The sequence below is a fragment of the Netta rufina genome (genome assembly GCF_964035555.1).
Source record: "Netta rufina genome assembly, chromosome: 5".
NCBI classification, from domain to species: Eukaryota; Metazoa; Chordata; class Aves; order Anseriformes; family Anatidae; genus Netta; species Netta rufina.
The window spans coordinates 45,870,797-45,883,470 of NC_140128.1; the positions used below are offsets into that span (position 1 = coordinate 45,870,797).

The window sequence follows — 12,674 nt, forward strand, 5'->3', positions numbered from 1 at the left end:
TTCTTCCACGCCGGCTCGTCTTTGGGCACATGGGGACAGACCGCTCCTGCGCCATTAATATTTCCTTCCTGCAGAGCACCCAGCCTTCCTGGACTCCTCTGCCCTTCAGAACCACCTCCCAAGGGACTCTACCAACCAGTGTCCTGAGCAGCTCAAAGTCAGCCCTCCGGAAGTCCAATACAGCGGTTTTACTGGTCCCCTTCCTGGCTTCTCCAAGAATAGAGGACTCCACCATTTCGTGGTCACTCTGCCCAAGACAGCTTCTGACCACCACATCTCCCACCAGTCCTTCTCTGTTTGTGAAGAGAAGGTCTAGCGGGGCACCACCCCTGGTAGGCTCACTAACCAGCTGCGTCAGGAAGCTTCTTCCACAGAAACCTCCTAGACTGCTTTCTCTGGGCTGTGTTGTGCTTCCAGGATATGTCAGGGAAGTTGAAGTCCCCCACAAGAACAAGCGCTGACAATTTTGCAACTTCTGTCAGCTGCCTGTAGAACTCCTCATCAGTCTCCTCATCCTGGTTTGGCGGTCTATAACAGACCCCGACCAGGACGCTAGCCTTGTTGGCCTTCCCGCTGATCCTAACCCAAAGGGACTCAACCTTGTCATTCCCAGCCTCGAGTTCCACAACATCGAAAGATTCTCTAATATAGAGAGCCAAACCACCACCCCTTCTGTGCTGCCTGTCCCTTCTGAAGAGCTTATAGCCAGTCATTGCAGCACTCCAGTCATGAGACTGGTCCTACCACGTCTCCGTGACGGCAACCAAGTCGTAGCCTGCCTGCTGCACGATGGCTTCCAGCTCCTCCTGTTTGTTACCCATGCTGCGTGCATTGGTGTAGATGCACTTCAGCTGGGTCATTGCCTTATCCCCCAGCCTTGCCATTGTTCCCCCTGGCACAGCTCCAACAAGCCTTGAGCGAACGGAGGGCTGTGCGAACGGCTGTGTGGTGCTTAGCGGCCGGCTAGGGGAAACCATGACGACAGCAATTAGTCATGTAACCAAATTGAAGCCAAAACTTTCAGCCCGGTCCTTGACCTGAACAGGGAGTGAGGATCCGGATCCTGGCATTTATACGTGATAGTTTATATGCAGCCAAAGTAAATACTGCAGTCGGAGGTCATGGTGCTAGATTTTGAAAAGTCCGGCATAAAGAAGAGATCTCAGAAAAGCAAATTTAAGCAACATTAATGTCAAGCAAAGTCTTTCTGATTGCTATATTCTTTATCTGTCGTGACTAGACAGATGAAAATCTATGACGGCAATTTTGCCTTTTAGGTCATTTTCTTTTTTCTTTTATTTAAGTTTATTGATCTTATTTTAACAGGCTCTATACTAATTTTCCTCACAAAATGACTAGCAGAAATATGAGCCTTACATGTGTTTTGTAGTTAATTCATTAGGTCAACTCTAACCACTGAGCCCCTTGTCAGGTTATTTCTATTAGCGATAAGGAGCAATTGAACCTTAAACATTGAAACCTAGGTTGATGAGCCTATTCCACAAGGTCTCATGACTCCACACTTGTGAAGTGAAATCTGCCAGGTGGGGATCATTTGACCTTTGCTATAAAGGAAGCATGAGGAGGTATGGGAAGACTTGCCACTCCAGGGGAGTATGAGGTTCAGGTTACTTAGGGTGCTTTTCTAATGTCCTGGTGAAATGTTCTCAGTGTTCCCAAGTAGGCTGCTTTTTCATCGTGTTTTCTACAGTCTCTGTGAAATAGTTTTGGACACTCTATGAGCTAGTAACATTGCTGGTGACTACTCAGGATGGGAAAACCCTGGTGGTGCTACTTTCCCGTGAACTTGTTTGGCAGTGAGTCAAATTCAGAAGCTGGCAGGTAAGTGCTCCTGGGTTAAAAATTTGATTTGGGTTGGGGAGCTTGAGGATTTCTTTCACCGTGCCTGGTCCCCAGTCCTGGTCCCCATGCAGGGTGCAACATGACTACTGAAGACAAAGAAAAGGCTGAGGTTCTTAACACCTTCTTTGCATCTGTCTTTACTAGCCAGACCACTTCTCCTTGGAGAACTCAGCCTCCTGACCTGGAAATCTGAGACAAGGAAGAGAAGAAACCCCCGACAGTTCAGGCAGAAACAGTTAGAGACCTGCTGCTCCATCTGGATTGTCAGATGTCCATGTGGCCAGATGGGATCCACCTGAGGGTGCTGAGGGAAGTGGCAGATGTGTTTGCTGGGCTGCTTTCCACTATCTATCAGCAGTCATGATCATCCAGAGAGGTCCCAGATGACTGGAGACTTGCTAATGTGGCATCCATCCATAGGAAGGGTTGTAAGGAGGACCTGGGGAACTACAGGCCTGTCAGCCTGACCTCAGTGCAAGGAAAGGTGATGGAACAGGTCAACTTAAATGCAATCATGCAACATAGTGGGACAATCAGGGGATCAGGCCCAGTAAAAATGGCTTCATGAAAGGCAAGTCCTGCCTGACACACCTCATCTCCGTCTACAGCCAGGTAACCCACCTGGTGTATGAGGGAAAGCCTGTAGACACAGTCTACCTAGACTTTCAGCAAGGCCTTTGACACGGTGTCCCATAGTGTTCTCCTGGGGAAGCTGGCAGCCCATGGCTTGGACAGGTACACGCTTTGCTGGGTTAAAAACTGGCTGGACAGCCAGGCCCAGAGAGTGGTGGTGAACAGAGTGAAATCCAGCTGGCGACCATTCACTAATGACGTTCTCCAGGGGTCGGTGTTGGGGCCCAACCTCTTTAATATCTTATGTATGTGTGATTTGGAGTGTCTTTCAGAATGAATATTTATTTTGAATCAGGACTTTGCAGTTCTATCCGTTTCTGAGAATCAGTTGAGCTGGATTTTGTCCTCTGAGACAAGCAGCCAGGAAATGCAGGCACACTATTTAATTGTGTCCCTTCCCTCACATTTTCTTGGTTGCATAAAAACTGACACAAGCTTTATATGAGTTCTTGGCAGTGTTAGATTAAAAGTTACACCATATGATCCTAGAGGTCTTTTCCAACCTAAATGATTCTATGATTTTGTAGACCCCCTAAAGGGCGAATGGGGCAGATAAGAAGTGTAGCATTGAGGTAACACAGTGGATATTTTAAGTAGACACAGTATTTGTGGCAAAGAAAAAAAAAAAAAAAGAAAGAAAAGGTCATAAAATGGGATTTAAGCTAAAAACTAGGGAATGCTGATGGATGTGGAGGAAGATTTTGACTGGGCTATCAAGGAGCATGGGGCTATTGTCCAATGTACATCTGAAAAGGCCATGAAAAAAATAAGTGCAATAAAATATGGAAGGTAAATCAGACTGTCCATAATATCTGACTACTGGCACAAGCCAGTAGCAGAAGAAAAGCAAGACTTTGCAACTCACAGAATTATGGACTGGCCGAGGTAGGAAGACGCCTCTGGAGGTCATCTGGTCCTATCCCCTGCTCAAGCAGGGACACCCAGAGCAGGTTGCCCAGGATCGTTTCCTGGTGGTTTCTGGAGGCTCTGAGGGGGAGCCTGCACAACCTCTCTGGACAACAGATTCCTTGCAAATATTTGAAGCCAAATCTGACATTCTCAAGTATAAGGCAGGGAAACAAAAAGTCTTGGCATCAAGTGAAGTTATGGAGTCCTCTATCACAAAACCAGTAGATCAATATTGTGCCAGAGCTACTTCCACATGACAAACTCCTTCAGGGCATTCCTCACGTCCCTATTCCTGAGGCTGTAGATCAGAGGGTTCAGCATGGGCACCACCAGAGAGTAAAACACAGCAAAGATCTTGTCAGTGTTCAGGACATTGCTGGAGCTTGGTCGGAAGTTCAGGGCGAGGATAGACCCATGGAAGATGGTGACTCCGGCCAGGTGAGAGGTGCAGGTGGAAAAGGCTTTGTGCCGGCCCTTAGGGGAGCTGATCTTTGAGATGGCAGAGAGGATGAAGGCATAGGAGACCAGGACGGCCAGGATGGTCACCATCTCAACCAGTCCTGCAAGACCAAATATCAAGCACCTGTTGATGTGGGTGTCAGAGCAGGACAGTGCTAGAACAGGCATGATACCACAGTAGAAATGATTGACCTCAGCTGGCTGGCAGAAAGACAGGCTGAAGGTGAAGTCCGTGTGCACCAGAGAGTGCAGCAGCCCAAGGATGTACGAGCCGGCCACCAGCAGGATGCAGACGCGTCGAGACATGATGGCTGTGTAAAGCAGAGGGTTGCAGATGGCCACGTAGCGGTCATATGCCATGGCGGCCAGCAGGAAGCACTCGGTGGTCCCAAAACCTATGAAAAAAAACATCTGGGCAGCGCAGCCAGCCAGGGAGATGGTTTTCTTCTCCGTCAGAAAGTTCACTAAGGTTCTTGGTGCCACCACTGTTGAGTAGCAAGCATCCAGGAGAGACAAACTGTTGAGGAAAAAGTACATGGGCGTCTGAAGTTGGCCACTGCTCCTGATCAGCACAACCATCCCCAGGTTCCCTGCCAATGTGGTGGCATAAATGAGGAGGAACAGCATGAAGAGAGGTGCCTGCAGCCTGGGGTTGTCCGTGAGTCCCACAAGAGTCAGCTCTGTAACTTGCCCGGTTTGATTCTCCTCAGCCATTTCCACCAGAAGCACTGTGAGTTATGTCCACAAAGCTACAATGAAAATTATAAATTAAAGGGCAGACTCAGCACCTAAAAAGACCTACACTGGCTATTGCTCCTATTATAAAAGATTTGTTTGATTTTCAATCAACGTGCATCAAAAAGCAACTTGACAAAACAATGGAAATTTATTTCAGTATCAGTTACTCTGCCAAGTGTTCAATTTTTTTTATTCATTCATTTGCATATATATATCATCTATTGTATGCTCATATGTAATACGATCAGTATGATGATATGGATCACACTTCAGTGCAACAAGGGACGGGAAAGGGAGGGAAGGGAAGGGAAAAGTGGGGGCATTTCCTAACAGCAGCAGCCTGGAGATCTGCATGCAAGGTGAGGCTGCTTTTGACAGTGAATCATGGCACAGAAAGGGGGAAAACACAGCTGAAAAGGTGACCCAGGCGTCTGCAGTGGCTTAACATCACCAGTGAACGTGAGAGTAAGTGCAGCAGATTTACTGCTTCTTTTTAATGCCTCCAACTTTCAGAATGCCTTTTTGGTGGAGTGTTCTTAAAGATTCTTTTGCTTGCATTGTTGCACAGAGGGAAGATGAAAATCATCCTCAGTCTTCCATAACTATTCAATTTTTTATTATTTTGGGGTTAAGCTATTCTGGAGTATAAGAAAGTGGAGCTGTGCCATCATTTGAGAGAAAATAAATTCTTAAAAAAAAGGTGGCACAACAAATATTCACATTTATAACTTCCTTCTCTATACTTTTTAATTTTAAAGATCATACTCAGGAGTTTTAAATACAAGAAAATTTCTGTTTAAATTCATGCTTACATTAAATGTATTAAATATACCAATGCTTCCTGACTCTTTTTCTCAGAAATCAATGGGAAACACAGAACTACACTCCAGGAGCAGCCACTATTACATAAACATATTTAAAGCAAAATGAGAAAAGAGTCGGTTTTAAAGAAAACTTGGGGGGTAAGCCTGCCCACATCAGCTTCGTATAGTCTAGGATCATGGAAATCACCATGCTGCTTATAGAGTTTCTGTCCCTGCAACCAGATGTTGTTAGTGAAATGAGTACAGCTTTCCCATACTGATGCAGGTAAATCAGTGTAAAATGGACATTAGTGAGCCTGTCTGGGACTTGAGGTGAAAAAATCAAATAAACTCTGTGCCCAGGTGCAAGAAGTGCATGGGATTTAGCTGCATGCCAGATAATGTGCCCAGTTCCTGACAGAGGAACGGGTCAAAATGCTGCAGGAAATCCTACAGAAAGCCCAGATTACTCAGGGTGGAACTCCCCAGCATTGCAGAGAAAGACATGGTATAACTGGTAATTCACCCGGTAGCTGGCATCACAGCCTTCCAAAATTTCAGGTGCCCTGTGCTCCCCTTTTGCCACTATAGCTCTTACAAGAGAATCCCTCTTCTTGTTTTCTCTAATATGGATATGGCTGAGAACAACCAAACCCATCTCTACAGACCCAATTCTGAGCAAGGCAGTTGTTCTCTTTCCCCTTCTTCCTGCAGGGGATGCACACACCGTGGGCATCCTCTGCTCCTCGCCAGTGGGGACCTCACCTCTGCAGCGGGCAGCACTGGTGCACAGCAGGTGGCAAGGACGTATCTTTGTTCTGAGCAATCCACCTGAATTAATTGCTTTTTAATGCTCCTGTCACCAATCCTACCCTGCTGGGACTTCTAAGGTGCTTTGGTCGAGAAGTGGTTTTGAAGACTTCCTTTGGGAGTGGTGCAATTAGTTTTATATTCCTGTTTCCGTATCTACCATGTTTTCCATGTATATTTTTCATAAATGTTTATTTCATATACATTCATATTTTTTCTATATACATCTTTGTTTTACATATATACATATTTATATTCCCATTTCAATATATATTTCCTGCAGAGTTCATATATTTATGTACACACATGCTGATATAGATATATATATATATGCCAGGGAACAATGAAAAAGAAAACACATACTTTACAGTGAAGCAATGAATGAACAAACAAACCAGGATCAGTGAGTTCTGGCCAGCGCAAACCAATGCAAAGCTAATTATACTCCTTTTATTAAAGCAAAACCACAGGAAGAGAGGAGAAGAGATTCCTTTTCCCTGTTATGCCAAAATTTACCACAGTATGTGCAAGGCTGAGGCCAAAACTCATCTCCCTCAGCAGGTTGAAATGCTCTTTTGGGGGAGATTCCTTTTTTTTTTTTTTTTTTTTTCCTTTCCTGCAAGGAGTTAGAAGAGAGAAGAATAGGCAGTGCTACGTATTTGTTTGGCAGGTGTTGGAGCAGAGGAGGGCTAAAAGAGGAAGTCACTGCAGTGGAAATATTGGAAAATTTATCTTTGTGTTGCTGAAATCTATCTGGAGTGGCACCAAAAATTACACCTGAGAAAGTTAAATAATAACTAGGGGTTCAAGGAGGTATTGACTGAGTGGAAAATTTACTATAGCAAGAACATTGTTTTCATTTTAAGGTCATTTATTTAATTATTTATTTTTTATCCGAAGTTATTTTTTTCTTAACAATACGACAGAGAAATCTTCAGCACGTTGGTATCAGTCCCCATTCCGTAACATCTTGATTTGTTGTACCGAAAGTCCATTTTTTAATAGGCTGGAAAACACAGCCTTGTTGACTCGATAAATGGAGAACCAGTTGTTATTAACCCAACATATGACTAAGTAATTCACATTTGCACACCATCTGAGAAGTAGATGTAAGAACAGCCAAGGTAAGGCTGAAATCACCCCGGGGGTTGCAGGAAAATTACCACAAACACTCACTGCAAAAGTCAAGTGAAAAAGCCAAGCCACAAGCATTCACTTGAGAAACTCTAATGAAGAAGTATGTGATTGAGTTATTAAAAGATTATATGATGAGTCCTCCCTGTCCTGCAGTCCTTCAGGTCACTTCCATTTCCACCCAAACCTGTAGGCACAGAGCTTCACAGATACACTGAGGAGAACCCTTCATGGAAGGGTTTGTGACTGTCCTTGTGGCTTCTCCTCTCAATGTTAGCCATCTGGAAACCTGTGTCCAGTGTAAACCAGGCTTTCTCTGTACTCACTGAACAGAGAAATGGGACAAGCAGGATGAATCAAGCTCTGTGGCAGGATGGTTCACCGCTCACGGAGCATTGATGGTACGTAAAATTTAGTTTCACCTCACCTAACTTTGGCTATACAGAAGTTAGAGTCTGTTCTGTATCAGTTATTGGACTTCTTCTCCCTATTGCTGAGTGCAAGAAATTATATAGAAATTGCTCCTGGTTCACCTTCAATGAAGATTTCAATGCGGTTTGAGCCCCATTCAATAACTGCAATAAGGAAATGCTGCCCTGGTCACCCGCTTCCCTCACTCACAGCCTTCTCCCAGCCACTCTTCTCAGGGCAGCCTTCACCTCCCTGTTCCTCAGGCTGTAGACCAAGGGGTTCATCATGGGGGTCATGATGGTATAAAATAGTGTGGCCACTTTGTTCTCATCCAATGCATAGGTGGAGCTGGGGCGCAGGTACGTGAACAAAATTGCCCCATAAAACATTGTGACCACCGTCAGGTGGGAGGCACAGGTGGAGAAGGCTTTTCTCCGGCTCTGAGGAGAGTGGATCCTCAGAATGGCAGGGAGGATATAGATGTAAGAGACAAAGATAATGGTCAAGGTGCTGAGACAGTTTATGCTGACGAGAGCGAGGACAACCAGCTCATAGGTGTGGGTGTCGGAGCAGGAGAGAGCAAGGAGCGGAGCGATGTCGCAGAAGTAGTGATTGATGACATAGGTCCGGCAGAAGGAGGATGTAAAGATGAAAGTGGTATGCGTCACCGCATGCATGATGCTGATGGTGTAGGAAACAGCCACGAGCCAGCGGCACGTCGCTCTGCACATGATGGTGGGGTACAGGAGGGGCTTGCAGATAGCCACATACCGGTCGTAGGCCATCACAGCCAGCAAGAGGCACTCAGTGATCCCAAAAACAACGAAGAAACACAGCTGGGCTGCACACTCTGAGAAGCCAATTGTTTTGTCCTCCATCAGCATCTGTACCAGCATTCTGGGGAGGATGATGGAGGAGTAGCAGATGTCAACAAAAGCTAAATGGCCGAGGAAATAGTACATGGGGGTGTGAAGATGAAGGTCGGTCCTGATTAATGCAATCAGCCCAAAGTTCCCCAGGAGTGTCACTGTGTACATGGACAGGAAAACCAGGAAAAGGGGGACCTGCAGATCCGGGTGGGTGGTCAGCCCCAAGAGAATGAACTCATGCACGTCAGTGTGATTGACAGGTGTCATTCTCCAAAAAACATTCAGCCTTTGGGGTAAGGATAAAGCAACGGAAAATGCCAGGGTCAGGAGGGGAGCAGAGGATACCTGGCAGCTTCAGTCCTCTGATTTTGGGCAGCTCAGCAGGACCCTCAGCTTGCCCTGTGCTGCCAAGAGGAGGCAGAGTGCTTCCCTACTGGAGCATCATGCTGAGCTTCCAACTGCTCCTGGGAGAGCCAAAACTCTTCAAAACCATTTGAAAAGCAAACCTCAAGCTAAACACTGGGAATGCCAACCTGGGTTGAGTTCAGCATTTCATCTCCAACACGGCTTCATTATTTGTGTACTCCTGGTGACATTTAATTCAGGTGGAAAGTCGAGACTGTGGGCATTATTCAGCAATAACCTATTTTGGTTTTGGTTTAAATTGAGATACTTAATGCATTTTGATTTTCTTTAGTCAATATCAGGTGCCTTTCAAAAAGAATTAAAGGGGGAGGAAAAAACAATGTTTTTTTTTGTTTTTAAATAAAACAACATGGAACAATTCAACTTGCAGAAGTACCTTCCCTATTGATTTTCATTTCCCTTTGCAAAACAACGGGGAGCAAAAGCATGGGCATTTTATTTCTAAGTCTGATTTGAACACACAGTTTTCATTATACATGGTGTTGACAACTCCATAGGAAAGTAAGCTCATGGTGGCACGGTGGTGGCTGGGAACTTGGATGAATAGTCAAGGCCAAAAGATCAATCACATGAGGAGCTGAGCAGGGAAGGGAGAGGAAATTATAGTCTGCACTGAAAGCACTGGGGTCATCACCTGCTATTACAGTGGTACCTGCAGAAAGATGGAATGTCCATGTATCTCCGTTTTATATCATCTAAACTTAAAATCAGTCCTCTTCCCATGTTAGTTTCCTTCTGCCATGCCCAGTCTATTTGATATAAATCAGATATCTTAAACTTCTGGTCCTTTCTTTCACCCATCTCACTACGTTCAAGTTCATAAGACAAACAGAAAGGTGCTTATTGCAGCTCCACGATGCCCCTTAACATCCCGCTTGTTCAGAGCTGAAGACCTCACCTTGGGCATGACTTCTCCTACAGAGCTCAGATCTTCAGGTCCATGTAGTTCCTTCAGCAACTGGGATGACTTTGTTTGCTCCTCCAGAAGAAATGACCAAGGCCATAGTTCATCTCCAAACAGATGTTGGGAGTGCTTTTTAGTGATCATTCCTTAAGCACTGCACTGAGAATGATTGTTGAATGATTTTTTAGTGACCAAATAGTATTTATATCAATTTCTGTGACGTTGGAGGCATTTCACTCCATGGAGACTAGAAACTTGACAACAAGCAAAATCCTCTCGGAATACAAATTTCTTGATTTGCAGGTTCACTAATGAAGCCCACAAATAATTTGTTTTGAATATATGGATTTAAGCAGTTGTCCTCCCCCTTCTCCCATACAGAGGAAAGGGAGTGGATGAAAACCAAAACACTTATACATGATTCACCAAAAGAAAAAAAAAAAAAAAAAAAAAAAACTTTCTTCCATAGTCACACCTGTCTGTTATCTAACTTTCTCTGTATTCTTTTTTAGTGCCACTCTAGCTAGATTTTGGCAATGCAAACATATTTCTTCCAATCATTTCTACTGTGATGAACTCCCTGGGTCAGCACCCTTTTGCTCCAATACACACCTCAAACAAACATAGTTTCTTGCCTCTGCTGGCTTTGCTGTGATCGCTTCACCTCTGCTTGTCTACTACCTCAACATATTTTCTACTATCTTAGAGATCCAAGCAGCTGTCCATCTAAAAAAAAAAAATTAAATAATAAAAAATCCTGTCTGCATGATGGCATCTATTGCAGCATTTTCCAGCATGTGTCTATTGTGGTTTTGAAGGTAGGAAAAGTACCATCAGCCTGAAATATCATGGTCTGACAGATTGGGTCTGTATTACTGTTTTAATTCTCTCTCCTTATTCTGTTCATTAAATCTTAGTCACTCAGAAAATACGTAAAAACACGATCTGTGCTCAAATATACAGCAATACCAAAAATCCTGTAATGAATTTTAATATAAAAGAACGCAGAAAACAGCCTATAAATACACACACACACACACACAAAAAAAAAAAAAAAAAAAGCCAGTGAGAGTCTTCATGGCTTCTTTCCCAGAGAAACCTGCCAGAGCTTTTGGACTCCAGCTCCCCAAAATGAAGAAAGACATGGAGGCAAAATCTCAGTGCTGACAGGATGAGCACGGAATTGTTCAAAGGAACAAAAGAAAGAAATGGCAAGGTGTGAGATGAATCACTGAGTGGCATTAGCATGTGGTGCATATGCTGGTGCTAGTCACCACAAATGGTCCCCTCGATGTGCGTGGGGTTTCTTACCCCGCATCCCCTGCAGGACTCTGGGAAAGAATACCAAAGCCAGACTGGAAGCAGAAAGTGGTGGTTTATTTTTCTTTAAATCAACATTTTGTTTTGAGAAATGAAAATCTAATTATGGGGTGGTAGTGTGTTTTTTTTTTTCTCTTCCAGACTATCTACTGCTACCTCAGCATTTGTGCTTGACTCAGCATTGAGTCTGAGCATGATTTAGCTGAATGTTGTACAAACTTCTTCATCTGATCATTCTTCATCCTGTCACCGGATTCTCTAGGAAACAATCCATCTTGCTCCAAAATAAACACCCTAAATAGCTTATCTGAATACTTCCTGGAAGTTCACACTTCTCCCCATTGACTACTGAGTCCCCATTGACAGATGTTGTCTTGGAGGTGGCCATTGACCTATCAAGGGTGTGATGTTAGGTGAGAAGAGCTTGTCTGTGGTGTCAGACCCTCTGGGCTTTCCTGCAATCATCCCATCACTTAAAGTGACTTCTCTGAGAGTGTCATAGGGATGTCATGCAGACCAGAACAGCAGATGTTTCAAAAAGACCCATCTCTCATCTAATAGCAGGGACTTTGGGCCCTATTAAAACAAAAACATGTCTTTCAACTTCACTGAGATTCAGAATGTCCCCAGTACCAACATGAATTATCCTTTCACCCCAAGGCCATAGCTTATTTGTGCCCTTCGCCTTTTGTCCCACTCACAGAGACACACTTTCACTAAGAGAATGACAAGAAGAAACAGGCCAGTGGTGGAAGAGATCATTATTTAGGGAACTGCAGATGTTGCAGGTGGCTTTCTTTGTGCTGTTTCTTCTTGTCTATGTCACCTCCTTGGTGGGAACCTTAGCACGAACATGTTTATCAGGCTCAACTTGGAACCGTGCCTCTTCCTCTGCCACCTCTGTCTGCTAGATCTTGTCAGGTCCTTAGCGGTTGCTCCCAAAATGCTGGTGAATTGCTTTGCAGAAAGGAAAGCCACCTCTGTGCTGGGGTGTGCTGCACAGGTCTACTTTCGTGGGGTCTGCATGGTCATTGAGTGTTCCCTGCTGGCTGCAATGGCCTGTGACTGCTACATGGCCGTCTGCAACCCTTTGCTGTATGTGGTCACCATGTCATCCATCACTTGTGCAACTTTCCCCCACTCTGACACCATCTCTGTGCTCATCTTCACATCCTGTGCCTCCACCCTGGCCATCATCCTGAAATACACGCTCTGCTGAGCAGCAGCACAAAGCCTTCTCTACCTGTGCTGCCTGCCTCACTGCCTCACCCTCTACTATGGCTTCTTCTTCATTTATGCCTGGCCCAGCTCTGCCTATGTCCTGGGGATGGACAAGGTGGTCTTTGTGCTTTACACCATGGTGATGCCTATGCTGAACCCCTTCATATACACCCT

The 12,674-nt window shown here is 44.8% G+C and overlaps 1 protein-coding gene across 1 annotated transcript; it reads right to left on the reverse strand.

Annotated features, from left to right (window-relative positions):
- Positions 1–3,648: 3,648 nt before the first annotated feature.
- On the reverse strand, positions 3,649–8,896 carry LOC311210173 (uncharacterized protein; the record flags this gene model as incomplete). Its single annotated transcript, XM_084287963.1, has 3 exons — positions 3,649–4,592; positions 7,392–7,441; positions 7,971–8,896. 3 exons carry the CDS (start codon positions 8,894–8,896, stop codon positions 3,649–3,651), a joined length of 1,920 nt encoding a protein of 639 aa, XP_084144089.1.
- Between the last annotated feature and the right edge of the window lie 3,778 nt (positions 8,897–12,674).